This window comes from Danio rerio, chromosome 16, assembly GCF_052040795.2.
Source record: "Danio rerio strain M-AB ecotype USA chromosome 16, GRCz13ab, whole genome shotgun sequence".
Classification (NCBI taxonomy): domain Eukaryota; kingdom Metazoa; phylum Chordata; class Actinopteri; order Cypriniformes; family Danionidae; genus Danio; species Danio rerio.
Window position 1 is genome coordinate 33,339,393 of NC_141036.1, and position 20,784 is coordinate 33,360,176.

The 20,784-nt window shown below is 35.2% G+C and overlaps 1 protein-coding gene across 51 annotated transcripts in view; it reads right to left on the minus strand.

Annotated features, from left to right (window-relative positions):
* Positions 1 to 20,784, minus strand: part of mef2d (myocyte enhancer factor 2d) — a 122,718-nt gene that overhangs the window by 5,788 nt on the left and 96,146 nt on the right. For 7 of the 51 annotated variants that reach the window (XM_087285134.1, XM_087285136.1, XM_087285150.1 and 4 more), the window contains 4 exons: positions 19,041 to 19,219; positions 16,495 to 16,524; positions 12,882 to 12,996; positions 10,017 to 10,236 (listed from right to left, as the gene is read on the minus strand). In XM_087285134.1, the coding sequence (XP_087141260.1) occupies positions 10,017 to 10,236; positions 12,882 to 12,996; positions 16,495 to 16,524; positions 19,041 to 19,219 (544 nt within the window). Of the gene's footprint in view, positions 1 to 1,100; positions 1,152 to 6,325; positions 6,395 to 10,016; positions 10,237 to 12,881; positions 13,004 to 16,492; positions 16,525 to 19,040; positions 19,220 to 20,784 lie in introns of all 51 variants that reach the window. The other 44 variants (XM_087285108.1, XM_087285110.1, XM_087285145.1 and 41 more) reach the window with 11 other exon arrangements.

Here is a 20,784-nt window from a genome sequence, read left to right on the forward strand (position 1 = left end):
ATAGAATAAACGTTAAAGGAAAAGCTATAAAAACAATGAAAAAAAATTAAAGAAGTGTAAAGAAAAACAAATTAAAAGGGAAAAGCGATAGAAACGGAACTGAAGAGGAATCAAAATGAAGAAAAGGAGCAGATAAGAAGTGGAACTGAATAAAATGAAAAGAGAGGAAAGAAAAATACAGGATCAGAAGTGGAAAGAAAATGGAAAAGAAACAGAAAAAGGAAAATATTTTAAAAAAGGAAAAAGAAAGGAAATGTTAGTTGAAAGAGAATCGAAAAAGATGGAAAAAGAAATATAGAAGGAAAGGAAAGAAGGGGGAAAGAAATTAACTGAAAGCAAAGAAAATAGGAAACAAAAGGAAAGACAAAATGCAGAAAAGCAGATGATGGTAAATTGAAGTGAAAAGAAAATGGAAAACAAACATGAAAAGAAGAAAGAGAAAAAAAAAACAAGGAAAGTACAGGTGGAAAAAGAAAAGAAAAAATGGAAGAGGAAAAGGGAAAGGAAAGGGAAGACAGGGAAAATAGTAAAATGAACTGAAAGAAAATGAAAAGAAAAATGAGAAAATAAGGTGGAAAAAATGAAAACTTGAAAAAGTGGAAAGAAAAGAACAGCTGAAAGTGAAAAGTCTTAAATAAATAAATCTTAAATGAATAAAATAAACTGCAAGTCCAAAGAAAACTTTTAATAAAAAAATGCAGAATATGGAAAAAATTTAAAGTAAAAGACACAAGAAAATGATAACGAAAGAAAGTAATTGGAAGAAACTAAAGGAACTAAAAAAAAAGAGGGAGGACAGTGAGAGGGCGAGTGGGTTGTGAAACAGCCAGAGTTTGGTCTTGTGGGCCTGTACAGGTTGATTGATGATGGTGCAGGTGCTGTTTCAGTATGTTCTAATGCAAAACAGAAAGAAAGGCCAACTCAGCAATTCACTGACAAAGACAAAGCCCAGCTTCCTACAGCCCAGCAGCCAGAGACTGATAGAGAGAGAAAAACCAAGGAGAGAGCGGGGAGCGTTAGCGCCATTAACGCAGAGAAAACAGCCACAAGACAGACAACAAACAGAGACAGACGGAGAGAGGAAAAGCTAGATACAGTACCAGCTGATCCCTTCCTCCCTGCCCAAGAGTAAGCTGCCCTGAGAGGTCACACTGCAGAGAAAAAGACAGGCCATCTGCACTCTAGCATCTACAATAATCAATGTCATTTCACACACACACACACACACACACATATATATATATATTTTTGAAGTCAAAATGATTAGCCCTCTTGTACAATGTTCATTCTTTTTCAAATATTTCCCAAGTGTTGTTCAACAGAGATTTGTAAACATAATAGTTTTAATAACTAATTTATAACAACTAATTTCTTTTATCTTTGCTTTGATGACAGTACATTATATTCAACTAGTCATTTAGCAAGATGGTATTCAGAATTCATCTTTTAAAGGCTATTGTTTTCCTTAGGCCTCTGGAGATTATGCAGCAGCATTGATGTGATTCAAGACCAATGAAGAAATTATGCCAACTAGGGTTGGGTTGATAGACAATGCCCGGTTTACACTAATTCATCTTTCTGTTTTTAGAACAAAAATGATCCACCTCCACACTGGCGTTTCACCTAGCACTTCTGAAAAGATCTCCACACTATACCGCTAAAAAATGCAAATCACATGACTACACACACACACACACACACACACACACATACACACATACACACACATACACACACATACACACACACACACACACACACACAAACTCTGTCATGCGCTGCAGCATCTGAGCTCCAGCAGTCAGCCCAGAAAGCAGTGTACATGGGACAGTTTATCAAGGAGGTACCGCTGGATCGCGTCTCGCTATAATTGTTAAACGTGATATTTAATTAACCTCATCTCTAACAACTCTTTGGTTTTCAAATCTATCAGGTAATGTGTTACAGCATCAGTACACTGCTTCAATCTTTCACTTTCACGCTTGTACTTGGTAATTTTAGCGAAAACCCAGATACTGTTGGTTGGCTCCTGTTGGTTGTGCACCTTTTTTACCAACCAAGTTAGTTGACGCCATTATAACGACACAAATCACTCTGCCTATTCATGCCAGAGTCCCACGGAAAAAGTAATTGAAAGGTGGTAATTTGCGTGTAACTTATCTTTATTTATTTATGATTTGGTTCTGGGTAAAAACAAAAGACCATGCGGGTCAGGTAGTCGAAACGGTAGGCTACAAATAATTAATTTGTTATGAATTGTTGAATTATTCATTCATTCATTTTCTTATCGACTTAGTCCCTTTATTAATCCGGGGTCGCCACAGTGGAATGAATCGCTTACTTGTTCAGCACATGCTTTACGCAGCTCATACCCTTCCAGCTGCAACCCATCACTGGGAAACACCCACACACACTTATTCACACACATAAACTACGGACAATTTAGCCAACCCAATTCACCTGTACCACATGCATTTGGACTTGTGGGGGAAACCAGAGCCCCCGGAGGAAAGCCACGCAAACACGGGGAGAACATGCAAACTCCACACAGAAACGCCAACTGACTGAGCCGAGGCTTGAACCAATGACCTTCTTGCTATGAGGCGAACGTGCTACCCACTGCGCCACCGCATCGCCATAAATCAATTATTCACACATAACTGTTCACTGCAGCCTACAGCAACAATGCCTCTCCATCACATTGTTTCACATTAGACATTGTACGATTCCAAATTGGTCAACATCGCCCAACCCGAACGTCAACCATAGAGGACTTCTAGAGGTATCCATAATCCTGGACCAGGCCATATCCTTGGCAAACACTGTGGCGGTCATGAAGGAGTGGAGAACATGAGACTGATTCCTGAAAGACTGCAGTGACAGACGAGTCATGGCATTGATCCCATGGGCTAGTTTGTTCACTCGCCGGTGACCTACTTACACCAGCAGCTTCTCCATGATGGATGTCCAGTGTTCTCCAGTTCTTTCTTGGTTTGGGACTTGTGGAGCTCGATGGATTTGCTCTTCGGTGTTTGGACTTTCAGCAGTGAAATTTAAACCACACTGAACTGAACTTCAACTCTGAAAACTGGACTGGCACAGTTTCAATTTACTAGAACTTCTATGTTAAGCTGCTTTGACACAATGTATATTGTAAAAGCACTATAGAAATAAAGATCAATTGAATATTAAAGACTTGACAAGGTTAATTAGGTTAACTAGACAAGTTACGTTAATTAGGCAAGTCGTTTTGCAGTCAATTAAAAAATTAATTCTTAATAACATTGACCTTAAAAATGGCTTCATTTTTAAAAAACTACTTTTCTTCTAGCTAAACTAAAAGAAATATGACTCTCTCCAGAATAAAAAAAGGAAATACTGGGAATACAGTGAATAATTCCTTGGTCCATTAAACATCACTTGTAAAATATTTGGAAAAATAATACAAATGTCACAGGAGGGCTAATAGTTTTGACTTGTCAGAATTTACTGGTCTACAACAGCTGAAAGACAGACAGACAGACAGTTAGCATGGACTGTTCAACAGGAGAAAGATAAAAGCTCACTGCCAAAGACAGAAACAAATATCCCACCCTCATGCATAGCGGAAAGAGTGAGTCTTCACCCCCGGTCTGGTCAGGAAAGGCCTGTCCGCCGAGGTCATGGTGCTCAGAGACACGCGGCACAAGGGGAAATGATTTGATGACATGAGAACAGAAGACAGGGTGGCGGAGCAGCGGGAGCTCTCACGGCTCCATTAGCATTTATATTAGAAGGAACAGGGAGTCAGGGCCACAGTGGGACGTAATGACAGATTCCTCAGGCATAACGAGAGAGAAATTAATTTGAATTCCCCTGTATATTTGCAGAGGACGCAGCAGCTGCTGCCAGGAGAGTGGGAAGTTCTGTGATGTGAGGTTACTGCGTTACTGATCAATGAAATCAGCTCGAGGCTGCAATGAAAACATTGTCTCAGCCTTATATTTGCTGCCTATTTGCATTAAGGATTTCCTCTTTGAACAGAGAAGAGGCCACAATATTTGAGAAGAACTTAAAACTACTCGTACGCCCCCTTGTGGAAAAAAGTTGCAGTTTAATTATGCTATGCAGAAAAATAAAATACAGTTACACCTTATTTAACATTACAATTCTTGCTATACACTACTAATTTACTGTTTATTAATTGTTAGTGAGGTAGTAGTTGTGTTTAGGTATTGGAAAGGATTAGAGATGAATAAGATCATACTTTAAGGACTAATAAACCGCCAATGTTATTATTAGGCTGGTAATAAAAAGCCAGTAGTTAATAGTGGGAATGGATACTTAAACTAAAGTGTTACCAAAATATTTTCATAACAAAATTATAAAGATAACCTGGTTACACTTTACATTAAGGTTTCATAACTTAATGTATTTGCTAACATGGACTAATAATTAACAATACTTGTACAACATTTAATAATTAAAGTCCAACATTTACTAATGCATTATTAAAATACTAATTCAGGCTTGTTAACATTAGTTGATACACTGTGAGTTAACATGAACAATCAATAAACATCTACATTTTTTTAACCAATGTTAACAAGTATGAATAAATACTGTAATAAATGTTTTGTTATTTTTTTTCTTCATGTTAGTAAATACATTAAATAACATTAATAAGTCAAATAACTAATACAACCTTATTGTAAAGTGTTACCGATATCCCTACAGTATATGATGTTAGGAATTAGCTAGGTACAGAAACTTGCAGTGTGTCCCATATGAAAGAAATGGCTTTTAAATTGGTTAAAATGCAATGAAACGTAGATGATTGTAAAATTTTTTGCCACATACTATAGTATTAAGAACTCTTTTGATTATATTTTTGTACAAGAACTGAAATCAACATGTAAATGAAGGGGTATATGCACACAAACTTTTAATTTCAGTCAGTCAGTCAGCCCCAGGGCTTCCGATTAATTGTCATCCTATACAAAATCTCTGCATTTAAGATCTGATTTCTTGAAAAAAAAAAAAAAAAACAGCAATCTTTACAGCCTAGCTGAGATACAATATAAAGAGGGTATCAGGCCAGACAAGAAGCACTATATTAAATTATATTTTCCCCCTGCTATGCTTTCAAAATATGAGACTTTTTACTCTTAAACAACCAAATGGATGCTTAAGTCTATTTCACTGAATGAAATGTAATTACATTACAACATTGATACTGTAAAAGAAACTTTATGAAATTGAAAATAGTCACATAAAGCTTTCTCCGGAAATTTATGATTGGCTGAAAAACACTAGCTGTGCGTATAGCCCATTGGCAACAAGTTACTAATGTTAATGCCATGTTTACTTTTGAAATTCGATTAAGTTCCAGACAGTTCAGAATTATTTATTTATTTTTTACTCCTACTTAGAAATAAGATCTTGAAAACCACTCAAAGTCAGACATTCCACCTGTAAACTTGAGAGAGATCGATCAAACCTCAGCCAGACATGTCTCTTGACATCCCTTCCAAGATGCCGACAAGTCACAAAACCAAACTGTTTACAGGATAGATATAAATTGTTTTCTATTCATCATCTGTTTTGAAGGCAGCAGTATGTTATCATATTTTATATTCTGGTTTTGGCATCACTGACAAAAAAACAAACATATTAAATGGCATTTACCAGTACAGGCATGAGAAAAAAGCAAGCTCAAGAACCAATATGCGAAACACTGAACAACAATGCTCCTAAAATAAAACGTTTAGCATACATTTAACATAGCTGTCAATTAAATAATCATCATTACAGAAGATCTTTTTAAGCCTTGACCTGCTGCCTTATGTAATATGTGATGCTTAACCAGGATATGCTGGCGTGATGAAAGTGTGGCCATGCAGCAGGTTACAAACGAAGGGACGGACAACTGAACCCCAGAGAGTCCTGACCCACTTGGGAGGACATGATGGAGATGTCTGTCCTACTTTCCAATTCTAATCTCTACCTGCTCACTTATCAGTGCACTAGATTCACTAGAAAGTGCAAATCAGTTTACGGCAAGGACAGGATACTGCACAATAAACAATGAACAAGAAACGACACACAAATGCTAAATTTGGCTTTAGCAATGAGAGACTCTGATGATGAGAGATGGTCATCTGTGAGATGACGAAAGCGCCAACATTCTTCAGCACGGTCCGAGACAGTAACCATGACAACTAGGCCGTGGCAGGTGACAGACAGGACAGCAGCGCATAATAGGCTGACACAGAGCACCCACAGAATATGACTGGCTAACACATGGTTTGACTGGCTGACAGCGCACCCATAGGGCCCAATTCACCTGAGATTAGCAGCCAGACCAGAGATGCAGTGAGCCATCTCTCCGTTCTGTTTGTCTGAGCCCCACATGCTGTAAACAAATGAAAGAGAGCACAAAAAACACACACACATGGCAGGTTAGACCTGCTCCAGATATCAGCAAATCTGTACTCAGCATTAACAGAAGTGCCCCCTCCCTCAAAGGGAACAGTCTCGCTAATGAGAGCATAGCACAGCGCTAACCCTGCTGTTAGCAGGCATTAAAGCCAGTCTAGAACACCTCGATGTTCACCCCCCATGGTGAGGAGGGAACAAGGAAGAAAAAAAAGAAGAGGAAAATGTCTGTATGTTAGAGCAAAAGACAGTTATTTAGGTCAATCTCTGAGAGAGAATATGTAGGCTTCAGGTTGTGTGCTAGCAACGATTGTTAGCGCTTTTTTGTTCATGTGATTGCTAATATCAGATCATGACCCCTGTTATACTGCTGAAGATGACTGGAGAAAGAAAAACCCCACTGTGCAAATTCACATCAAGGTAGATGTACACGTCATGCTAATAATGTAGTGTACAGCTGCCCTTGACCTGAGCCTTTAAGCTATTATGTGATGCATAAAGAGAAAATAGGTAGTGTAGACATTCTGTCTTGTGCATTACATTCACATCCCAAACATGAAACTTCATATTCAGGGCATTTAGATGCCCCTGTAACACAGTTTTGATTCACAGAGCATTAGCAATGTTCTCTCCTTAGCTGATGAAGCAGAGAGACACAACTAGATTAATGGGATACGGCCGTGAAAAAAAAATGGAAAATTAATATGTAATAATTTACAACAGTTCAGTGGACAAGCGGCAAAATGAAGGAGTTGTCTAAATAAACAATAATGTCCAAATGACAAATTCTAAAAAAAGAAAATGATAATGTTAGCTGAACGCTACACTGTTTTAGAAATGTATAATTTGATCTAATGTTTTAGATTTACATTACAATAAAATCTAGAACCATACGTTAATAACTTTAGGATTCAAACACACATTTACCACTAAAATACCATGACTTTAACAGGACTTTCAAGTTAATTTTCATAACCTTATGTTTTATGGAATGTCTATATTTGGTAAATAATAAGAAAAACAATGCAGGTTCAAATTTAATACAGCGTATCATAAAACATGCAACAATATATTTAGTTTAAATTTATTTTTATATCTATGTAAAATTAATTTAGATACTGCTAGGCCCACACGGAATAAGCGCATGCAGAAATCCACAGATTTTTATTTGTGTAAATGTGTGTAAATTTATATTTATTCAGTTTTTTATTAATTTCAGTAATAATATTGACTAAAATAAAAGTGTTAATTTGATTTATTTAAAATACAGTTTGAAAAGTAATATTTTCTGTCTTTCAGTAGATTTACATTATATGAGAGACTTGCTTTGTCTATCAAATACATGGATCTAGATGGATTTTCATTGTGAACATTAAATAAAAGTTAAAAAGATATATTTTTTTATTTCATATTTCACATATACATGATTCACCCAAAATAATTCTGCATAAATCTGCATATTTTTTTTTTTTACAAAATTCTTAGCAGAAATAGCAAAAAATTGTCTGCAGATTCTGTTTGGCCCTTGATATTGCTTACAATATCAATTGCTTACAATTTTGGTCAAAAACAGAAAAGAAATAAAGACAACTAACCTATATTCAAGTATACAGATATTTGTTCAACTAACTTCCGTGACTTTTCCAAAACTTTTACAGGTTAGGAAAATGCCATGTCAAAATTCCATGACTTCTCCAGGTTTTCCATGACTGTAAGAACACTGTAATTTATAATATTATAATTCTTAATACATTACACGGCAAAGATGTTTTATACCATGAGAGGTGTAATCCATTTTTGTTGCATATGGGTTTTAACATAACCTCCATACTCATCAGAGGGTTGATTTAATGAGGTCAGATCATGTGAAGGTTTGTGGTGTATTAATATGCCATTTCTCTAGTTTTATTGAAGCTTTTTTTTATTTAGTTTAATTTAACTACTACTACTATTATTATTATTATTATTATTATTATTATTGTTACTACATTTTTACACCCCTCCCAATTTGTTCTGTTCACTTGTTTGATGTTGTATCTGTATAGGTAGTTTTAAATCACGTGGTTTTGATGATATGCGAAATTCAGATGGAGGGCAGGAATTTAAAAAAATGTGTAGGAAACACTGAAGAAAGTCTGTGTTTTTGTCATTTACACCACATTATAAAAGAGATTTAAATAGAAAATAAGCACATAGGTTGTGGATGATCCTTATATCATGAAGAGGGCTGAGTTTTCTATTGAACTAAAATATATTTGGCTGTCACCGAGGCGGTAAATACTGTATAATTACGTTACATGAAAAAAATAAAAAAGCATACTATAGATAATTACTTGAATTAAACTGTCGTAGTAATAATATTGTGGTTGTGGTAAAACACAACTGTAGTAATAAACAAATTATTCAATAGGTTTCAGCTTTCTACGCTATAATCACAATGCTATTTACACTATTGTTCCACTTTACAATGCTACAGTATTCGGGAGCATTCATTAACAAAGAGTTGTACACATTATACACTTCATGTTTTTATTAAATTACTACAGTTTTTTTACCCCATGTGGATATCTTCCAGACATCATGAAATAAGCATATGAAAGCTTAGACGCAGATTCTACATTATTTATTTGTTTATTTATTTTTGTAAGGAGGAAAAGTGCTCCTCAATAATAACCGTCTAGTTTTGTCGCAAGGATTGCATTTCTTCTTCTGTTGATGAACTTAAGCATCAACAACCATTCACCACTGCTGTGCATCTTGATGTTCACGTAACGGTTGTTTATTCCATCGGAACGCCAGCAAAGTTCATTGCAGCGATTACATGGCAGGGTGTGTTATTTATATTCCCCTGTATTTTGAATAAGTGTGGTGGTGTTTGTATCTGATTTTTATATAACACATAAACATATTTATAAACATAACTAGGCCTGTATATAATCTTTATTGGTGCTGTCAAACAAATTACCACTTTCAAAAATGTTTGTACACATAAATGTATTAAATGAATGTTTATTACATGCCGCCTTTTCTTCCATTTTTCAGCCAGCCATTCCTATGTACAAGAATCACTTCCTGCCCTCCATCTGAATTTCGTGTGACATCAATGATGTCATGTGAAAACAACCTATTGCCTGAAGATTATTATTATAAAAAAAAATAAAAAATTTAATACAATTAATAAGTACAGGTCAGAGTAAGTGTGCTATTTAACTTTTACAAGAATGACGGTGGAATATATTTAAACTGAATTATTAGAAACGTATTGTAAGGCAGACACTTTACTAGCACATAAAATGCTTATTGTATATACAAAAATCCCTTTCCTAAATGTAATTTGACAGCAAACTGTCTTTGACTAAAGTAATTGTCAAGTGACCATTCAACACCATCGAATAACATTTAGCTGAAGATAAAAGTTTCAGCTCAACTGTAGGGACGTCTATATCACTGCAAGTCATCTCTACAGTGCAGACAGGAAGTAGATGTGGTGCATGTGGGCTCACACTATGGACATGTGGTTATTGATGAACCAGGTGCATGTGTGAGAGGAACTGCGTGCACGAGTCAGAGAGTTTGTAAAAGGCACAGACAGGACTTACACAAGGTTGCTGAGTGAGGCCAGAGTGAGCTGCTGTGGCTGTTGTTGTTGTTGCTGCTGCTGCTGAGTCTGTTGCTGGGATACGGATGGCTGCTGCTGTGGTTGCTGGGATACAGATGGCTGCTGCTGCTGTTGCCAAGTGGTCATGTTGCCTGGCAACAGTGCGCCCGACGGCGTAAAGGCCTGGAGGGCTGTGAGATCTGCACTTGTTAGCTGGTACTCTGCATGAAAACAAAGGGGAGCAATTAATGCATATTCATGTTTACATCATTTCTGAAATACAGAATGAAAGTTCTATTTCATAACTCTAATAACATAACATCATAATCTATATTAGAGACGGCTGTCTGGATTAATAGCCATGTCTTTTGTGTAAAGTATTTGCAATCAACTGCTGATAAAATTTTCTTCTAATATAATTCTATATGCTAGTGTACTCCAAAACAGTGACAAAATATGTGTTTAGAATATATAAAACAGATATAAACATGTAAAGTTTGCAGTTAGTCACCTCCGCCTGAATAGAATAGGTTGAACCGATATATATGAAATCCTTTGTACCAGTTTCAGTGGGTTTACTTAACAAGAGATTACCTTAAATAGCATTATAATTATTGTAACTACTATATATGGTATTGTTTTTATGGTTTGTTTTTATGAAATATGTGCAGCAATATGATGATGCCCGTAACAAATTTCCTGTCAAGGACAAAAAAGTTTACTACTACTAATAAATCAATGGTTTTATTCACGTTACCTCATACTTTCAGTTTTGTGACCAATCAAATGCTCTCTTGTGTCTGACATGCCCCACCTCTTTTAAGAAGCTTTTCACTTAATGCACTTGTTTTCATACACCTATTTTTATGCGCATTTTGGATATGAGGATAAAAACAATTGGTTGATGGAAACAGCAAGATGCGCATATATTTTGACAATGCGCATAAAAAACATGTGCATAACGGAGTTGGATAAACTTTTTATTCGATAAGAAAAGATGAGCATAAACTACAATGTAAACACCTTTACCGACCAAATTCCAGTATGTGCATTAAAAAAAGGTCATGTGATGATAAAAATGTGTGTCTTGGGACAAACCAGCAGGCTGAGCACACTGTAAAACATTGGAAATGTTGTTTTGGTCGTTCTTAAATGCCGCAATCATTTCAGTATAAGTGTTATTATATTATTAATTGGATGAACCGCTGCTTAATTTGCACATCTTTTATGCGATATTCCAATTTTGGATAAAAACATAGCTAATGGCAGAGCGGTGATAAACCAAAATACTATTGTTTTTTTTTTCTAAATGGGAGGAGCTACACTATATCCCACCCTCTCATCGTGTTTCGGTTGAGATTATATTAAACATCAAATAAAAATGGACATTTTAAAGCACTTCACGAGGCCTTTAAAGAATCTAATTTAAAATAAAAATATTATCATTTAGAGCAGTGTTTCTCAACCACGTTCCAGGAGGACCATCAGCACTGCATGTTTTGGACATGTCCTTTGTCTGTCACAGCCTTTACATGTCTTTCTGTCTTTGCTAATGAGCTGTTGATCTAAATCAGCAGTGTTTTGTTAAAGAGATGCAGAAAATGTGCAAAGCTGGTGGTCCTCCAGGAACATGGTTTAGAAACACTGATTTAGAGAATTTAATACCAGAAAACAACAATAGGCCAATATAAAATATTCCATGCTTTTTAATGAGTATATATATTTATACATATGTGTGTGATATATAAAACTGGCAGCGTAGCGTCCCAGTTTTCACCAATTTTACAATATTGTGAGCTGTTCTAAAGTGTCTAAAAGCCTCCAACAGAAGGTTGTACAGATGAAGGCCAAAGGGAGAACATTTCAGCCATACCAAGGGAAGCTAGTCATTCCAAAACTATGGTCTCTACAATACTACAGATTTACATTGTCACTAACCCCGTTAAATCCCCAAAAAAGACTGACAATCCATGAAAGACAAATGCACAAAAGAACAAGACACTTGGTGAGGAGGATTTCACTAGCCAAATGCTTCAACACAGCAGCTAGAATTGTTTTACAGTACAGTGCTGAGTAAAGATCTGCTCGATATACAGTCTTGACGTTTAAGTGACTGAACTGAAAGCCCTACAATGACCAAAGCTCTCATCAGCAGAAATAATCACAAGGCTAGACTAACCTTTGCAAAAGAGCATGTAGTGAGGACAGAGAACTGGTCTAAAGTTCATTTAATTATGAAATTCAATTATGAATTATAAAATATGAAAGTGAGATTCTTTTTATTTGGGTCTGGTGATAAACAAAACTAAACCCAAAATGTGTAAAGAAGTCAGTGAAAGGTTCAAATGTTTATCAAAATATATTCAGCAACATACAGTGCAATATTTCTGAAAAAAGTCAAAGTAAAAAGTAAAGTTTTCATAAACAGTTCTCCGATTATAATTCCAACCCACTCCAATATTTCAGAAAACGTGGATCATTTCATACATTTATTGTCAAATAAATGCTTTAAATTATAAAATTCTTTCCTGAAATTTTCAAAACACTTAATCAGTAGTTCAACCCAGATATGCGATAACAACTTTCAAGTGGTCTCATAATTGGTTTCCATGGCTGTATTAATCAATTTATTTTCAAAACAAACTAAAGTGAAAAATGCAGCCTTTATAAGACGCAATGATTAGCAGAAATCTAAGCACCAAAGCTTGAAAGAGGGCAAGTGAAAGACTTAAATGGACCATGACCTTCATTTAATTTAAATGTCTTTGCAAGCATCTCTCTGGAGTGTTAACTAAAGCAGGCTCGTGTTCGGCTCTCTCTAATGTGTGACGGATGTCTGGGCTTCTCACTATGATGTCACACTCACCTGTGTTGTAGGCGGTGGGCATAGAGAATGGAGTCAGGAGGCTCGGCGTTGCCACGGAAACCACTGGTGTGGTAAGAGGCTGGGTCACTTGAGAGGTGCCTAACCGCTGAGCATTCTGGAAAACCAGAGAGACAGAAAAACAGAGAGAGATAAAGTACGATGTGTGAGATCTACATCAGTTATTTCTATAATGAAGATCACACCCGGAAGACTTGTCTACACACACACACACACACACACACACACACACACACACACACACACATATATATATATATATATATATATATATGTGTGTGTATATATGAACACACAAAATTATCAATTTCTAGACATTTCTGAACCGCACATCTTACAGACAATTTCAAAACTTAAAAAAAACAAAAAAAAAAAAACAACACCTTTTAGTTTATTTATAGATATGGGACAATAACCGTTTTCAAGGTATACCACGGTTTGGAAAAGTCAAGGTTTTAAAATCGGCAACATTTTCTGCTATACTGTTCCTAAGGTATGTGTAAGAATTTTTTTATTTTATTTATTTTTTTTAGGACAACAGTATCTCCAGCAGAAAAAAAATCTTCAAAGATGCAGTATTAAATTGTGAAGAAATCTGTATTGTTGTAACAAATAAAGACAGCAGAAGTCAATGATTCATTTGAATTATGTAGCCAGACATGTTTACTGTTCCAAATAAATTAAAATGTTTCTCAAAATAAAATATATTAAGCTTAAAGGGGGAAAAGTTTTTGTTTTTTACCCAAATATTTAAAAGAAATTATTTTAGAGCAGTGATCTTAATTTCGTGATATTTTTATCCAAGGTTATCATACTGTTAGACTTTTATACTGGCCCATGCCTAGTTTTGTATGATGCATGAAACATTCAAATCATTCATATGTTCTTTCATGGTTAAATGATACAGCTGCTAGAGACGTCTATATCTATAAAATAATTCAGCAGCAACATTAGCTGTTTTATATGTCAAAGAAATTAAATGCTATTATAAATATTAATATATTATTAAAATCATATGTAAAACTAGTATAATACCATATTGCTTACAAAATATGTTGCTAAAAAATATTGGTATTTGTACATGTACAGTATATGTATTTTATACAAGGGTGAAAGATAAAAGCAGTTTCATCAAAATAATGACTAGCATACAATATTAACAGGATATACAGAAGACAGACTAAAAAATATAATTTATATTTAATACTATTCAAAATTTTGTTTATATATTTAATAAAATATATATTATATATTCCTATAAATATTACATTTAAAATAACCTTTTATGACACTGTTTAGCCTTGTGGTTATCTCTACTTTGCTATCTGCAAAGCACGAAAAAGCCTAAATAATGACTTTATACGATATCTCTTGAGGCAAATTTACAACAAAATCTTTTGATGACATTAATTTTTACATAAATATATCTATTACATAGAATGACAATGACATTTTTTTACCTACACTATTTAAACACACACACGCACACGCACAAGCACACGCACGCACACGCACACGCGCACACGCGCACACACACACACACACACACACACACACACACACACACACACACACACACACACACACACACACACACATACATACTGCTCAGAATAATTAAGTACACTTTTTCCATTTCTCAGTGAATATTTTGGTGCATTTAAACAAAACAGATTTATTAAACAGATATATTTATTCAAATAATATTTTAGGCACCAAACATATTTAGAAATTGAAAGATAATTCAATTCAGGCAAATTATTGCAAAAAATAAATAAATAAATAAATAAATAAATACAACCTACATTTTTTGCTTCTCTTGATTTTTTTCTCTTTTTAAAATTTGTATTTAATATTTTTCTGTAACATAAATTTGGGTGTACTAGTTTTTGGACCGTTATCGTAAGTTATTTTGTTAGATAAGCTCCAGATTTGGCTTCAGTACAGACTAATCTAATGTTTATGCCCAAATATAATATTGTAGATTCCTATTAAAAATATGTACTTAAAAGATAGATTTGTGAGGGATGTATTTATATTGTTTATTGTTTTACATTTATATGATGAGCACTGTAAATATTAAATAATAAACAAGATGTACAACTAATATAATACCATAATGCTTACAAAATGTGTCACTGAAAATATATTGGTATTTCTATATATACATTCACACACACAACTGAATGACAAAAGCAGTTTTCAAGCAAGTTTTTCCTGTAAAAAATGACTATTATACATTATTACCATGATTTACAGAAGACACGGACTAAAATATATAATATTTCTTTAATAAATAGTAAGTTTTAAATTAGTTTTTAGTCACTGTGTCTGTGTAATGTTTTTTTTTACCATATCTCCTGAGGCATATTAACAATCAAATTATTTGATGACATTTCATTTTTACATAAATACATCTATTACATAGAACGACAATGGAACATTAATTTACCTACTTTGACAGATCATATCTTAAACATTAAAGCGGATGATTTACTTTTTAGCATTTAATATGCTTTCTATGAATTTAAAATCAATTTCTGCATATGTAAAACTTGTTTAAAACCATAATGGGATGATCTCTGACCTACATGCATTTCATGGCAAAAACAAAAACCATCAAAAGAAGAACATTTATTTCATTTGTAAAAAAAAAAAGCAACTGTTTTCTTATGACTTTTACCCAAAATGAAAGCATTTTTTGCATTAAATGGCATATTTTTCCGAGTAAATCTCATTAACCTAATTAATGATTCACCACACACATAAAGATACACACAAACACACACAAAAAACTCTCATTGTTGAGCTCTGCTCTGAATCATGCAGAAAAAAAAATCTTCACAACAAAACACACAATAACAAAATGGGTAGAGTGTGTCTGCAGGGCAAACCAGTGTCACAAATTTGCATTTAAAGCCCTGGAGTGCTTGGAGAGTCTACAAGAGGATAGAGATTGAGGCCACATTTTTAGTCAACAGACTCCCATGATTCAGCAGTCGTTCAGACATTGGCTTTGCCCTACTAATGCACAGAATCAGTCTCAAATCCAAAAGCTGAAATGGCTGAAACACTCCCCCAAACTCAGACATACATGCACGACACTTAGTGTGTCATTGGACAACAATCATTAAAGCAAAATACATCAAACAGTGAAAGAAGGTAAGAGAGAGGCAGACAAATTGATCTCTGGAGTGAGGGTTTCTGCTCCGCTGCGCTCCACATTTGATCTAGTGTGTCTGACTCATGTGAGATCAACCCATGCATATGTGCATTTCGCCTTGAGTGTATGTGTGTGTGTGTGTGTGTGTGTGCATTCATTTCAGAACTGAACATAATAATCAGGCAGTCAGCCTGCAACTGAATAAACAGTGCGCATTTAACTCCAATTCACTGATCACCAATTAGACCACATATGAATAACAGTGCATAAGCTATGAAATAAATAACTGTTTAACCACAGTTAATAATGGTGTTTGTGTGTGTGAAATGCAAAAAATGCATATATTCGAAATGTTCAACACTCATTTAGCATTCATCACATGTTGTGAAACCGTTCACAGCACAACAGTCAAAAGAATTGAGCTGTATTCACCTCACTCACCAACTCCAGCTCTTCATCTGTCTGTGAGGCCAGAAACAAATAGAAAGCAGAGATTATAAGTCCTATAACACACACACACAAGCCCTGTTTTACACCTGGCTTGTGTCTCGCTTAACGCAAAACAACTGCTGGTAACATGTGCTTCCAGTAACCACTTCAGATCAGGTTTCAAGCAAAGGGTTTTGGACCTCATGACTGCATCCATTACTATCAACAGCTACTGATGTCATGCTTGAAATCTTTCATCCACTAAATTCCCAGATCAAAAGTAAGAATACATAAATACATTTTAAATAACAAAATAAAAGTGCATTTTAGTATATTCTCTAATTAAAAATACAATAATACGAAATCAAGGTAAATGTGCCAATAGAGGTGAATTTCCCGTTGAACAGAGCGAATAACATAGAATACACATTATTTGCCTCAATTCAACTAATCTAGAGCAAGTGATGCAATGCTTTGCATCTAGTGTGAACCCAGCATAAGGCTTTTTTTAATCATGTGAATTGTGCTTCAATTTATTTCTAAGTAACTTGTAATGCAATTAATATTAAGAAAGGAAAACCTTTGGTCAAGGAAAATTATATTATGATAATTATTTTCTTTTTCGTTAAAACTACTTAAAATCAGCCAGGTTAAAATCCCCAATCAACAAACTGACAGAGCTTTGTGGTGATAAAATCTTGCAGTGCTTCCCACAGGTTTGAAATATACTTGTGATGGTAGCCTGAAACACACCTTTTACCCACATCACATAAAGGGTCAACGACATTCGACAAACAAAAAAATAATGTGATTTTTAACTATAAAGCTTGTTGAAATAAAAGATATCCACTAATTCTCTTACTTTTATGCGAATGCTTGCTCTCTCTCTCTCTCTCTCTCTCTCTCTTTCTAATGTTGCTTTATTGGCATGACATAGTACAGTATTGCCAAAGCATTTTAGATATGTGTAAATCAGGGGTCACCAACCTTTTTGAAACTGAGAGCTACTTACTGTACCGATTAATGTAAAGAGCTACCAGTTTGAAACACACTTCTAAAATAACAAAATTGCTCAATTTATTTTTAACTTTATTTATATGATATTCATCTATGTGAAGACACTGATCATGTTAATGATTTCTCACAATAGTTGTCAACAATCATTTAACAAGGTAGGAAACAGAAATATTAATATGCAACACTTTATTTTTTATAAATCTCTGTGAGTATTTACATTTTCAAATGACCACCACAATAATTTCACTAACCACTAACATTTTTAAGCAAATCATGCACTACATTGTACCATGTTTGTACAGATTATCAATTGTGTAACATAAATCAACTTTCAGATTTTACTGAAATTATCAAAAAATGACCAAATCTACAGCATTTTTAACAAAGCCGACAATCTTCTAACTTTTGTAGTTGGACATTAGAGAGAGTGTAAATTACATTCCTTCCTGTCTTTAAGAACAGTTTTGTCTTTCCATTTACATCAAAACAAGTGTGATTTAAAAATAATTGCTACAAAAAATATTAGATGCAGCTTGCACTGGTAAGTGGCTATGGTGAGCTACTTTTAGAACAGGCCCGCGGGCAACTCATGTGATCCTCGCAGGCGACCTGTTGGTGACCCTTGGTATAAAATATGTAATATATTTACATCATTAAATTAATAAAATCTACAGCAAATGAGAACTAAATAAAAGAAAAAAAGGAATAAAAATATACAACGTTACGAAAAATAATAATAGTTACCAGAATAAAAAGTGTAGATTGTTTAAATGAGGCAAATTAGTTGATAAGCCATTTCTGACTGTGTACAAATATTTTGCAGCGAGTAAACTTTGTTCCCCCTGGGTATATAGTAAAGTTTATCTGAGTTTTTTATAAAAGGATTAACCATTTAATGTTTCTCTCGCGGATGTGCACCTGCAGTCAGCTGCGAAAAGGTAATGCAAAAGCGCATACAAATAACAGCAACTTTAGAAAGTGAAAGTAAAACCCAAATCCAAGACATTTTAGGACATTCAGAAGCTACAGTCTGATGCATTTTGGCCCAAAAGGCGCATCTCTGTGGGTCTGCAGAGCATGTGATGGGACCAGCAGGACCAGCAGTAGGAATGTGCAGAGTGAAAGAAGATTTTCCACTGGTTATTTGAATGTGAATGTTTGGCTTATGTCTTAGACGAATACAAAAAAAGTTTAAAAGGATGATAGTAATAGTATTATTCACCACCAAATATACTTGGGTGGCTGTTAATATACCTGGGCGGCCTGTACAAGTAAAGTCTATGTGTAGGAAGCACTGCCTTGTATTTAATGCCTTTATCTAAAACTGACCATTTTGATCATATTAAGCCAGATCAGTGTATCTGACAGCTTTACTTTCCTTTTCGCTATCCTCAGAATCACACTAAGAGCCTAGACCTCTTCCCATCTCTAACATTAGCCCCTATACATTGCTCTTATAGAGTAACTGTTAGCAGTTGTGAGAATTGACAGTGTTTGGCTCACTGAGGCATGTGCAATGGGAAAGTGCTCACCAGCTGCATAAGGCCCTTGCTGCTCTGCGAGGTGATGACCCGAAGGTCCGGTTTGCGGCTGTTCGCCATCTGAGTGCTGGGCGGAGGTGGAGATTTAGCCTGGACTACTTTCCCCATGCTGTTGCCGTTGGAGACTGAGAGGAGTCCTGGGGAGGCCCTGGCACTGACGTAACCATTGGCTACAGAAGGAGAAAGAAAAATGAGAAGACAGAGAAATGTCAATACAGAGAAGGTGGCTTGGTTGCTTTCTTTCAACATCAATCCCTTTGTGCTGCAGCAGAATATAGTTTTCAGTCCTGTATTTCAGGTATTAATATGGTCGTGTTGACACAGTTTGGTTATTTGCAGTGATAATCGTATTTCATAACCAAAATCACAGGTTTAAATATTCACAAATGTATTTTTGGCAAAGCAGTTTTGTGTGAACAGAACTGTAATGGACAACTAGATGTTAGTCACGTTACAAAGTGCGAGATAAACGCTTTGTCTAAAGAGTGTGATTTTCATGCATTGTTTGAGAACTGAACAGAGATGCAAATATGAGCTCAGCTAATCTTGTAATTTGTCTAATGTGAGACATGATGCAAATGTGCTATTTGCTTTAGATCCTGGCGATGGCTACATGGACACGTTCCTTTAGAATGAAATTAGTCTCCTTTAGAATGAAATGATTCTGAATGGTGAATCCATATATAGGGCTCTTTTATCCACTCGGCGCAAGAAGGCACAAGAAGTGTTTGGTGCGATTTGTTGCTATTTTCAGACCAGCGTAACCCTAATTTTCTCGTTTTGCACCACTTTGTTTAAATAGCAAATCCATTTGCACCACGTTGTAAACTCATGGGTGTTCCAGACTTAAAAGGAGGTGTGTTAAGGTGCATTGTTCGTGCATTGCTATTTCGAGGATACGTAAGAAAAAGACGTTTGTTTGGAATATAACTCAGTTTTTTTTAACCACACTACGCTATTATTGTCCATTTATTAATTTGCTGGAAATTAGAATTGAATTTAGAAATAGTTTTGAAGCAAATCTTTGTGCTTAAAGTAAATTTAATATACAGACTGATGGATGTCTTATATTGAGTACATAAAACACTGTTTTCTTATCCACGAAAGTAAAAGAGTAAAGTAAAGAGTAAAAGTAAAGAGGCTGAATGGAGGAGGCTCGTTCTTTATCCTTTGCAGATTGTTTGTTGATCTATTTTCTTGGTAGTGAAGCATTCAGTTTTTCCACTTACAAAGTCGCCATGTAAGTAGCAAATGCACCATGGCGTGACGCAACTTACTCCTAAAGGGAATAGGAGATGAGACTGTGACTGGTTTAATCCACGTTGTGCTCAAAACACACCCATAACTTATTAAGAGAATAAGAACAACCCTGTTTGACCATGCGCCATTGTGCAAACCGCATTTTTCCATCCCTAAAACAGCAAAAGTAGATTCGGACACGCCCTTAAATGCTTTTGCGCCCTGCACTTTAGACTTTGCACCTAGATCATTAAAATAGAGGCCATAGTGTTTACAGAAATTTTAAATAAGTAATTTTAAATTAAGTATTATGCTGTTATTTTTAAAAAATTTCCAAGAGTTCACACTTAGATATTGTTTGACAACTTGTAAGCAAGTTAGCAGGTTTGGCATGTAGTCCCGGGAGAGAACCCTGAGCTCGGAGATAGTTGAGCCCAGGGCTACAGGCCGGTCCATAGAGCATGTAAGGGGAGTATGAGATCAGGTGGTTCTCGAG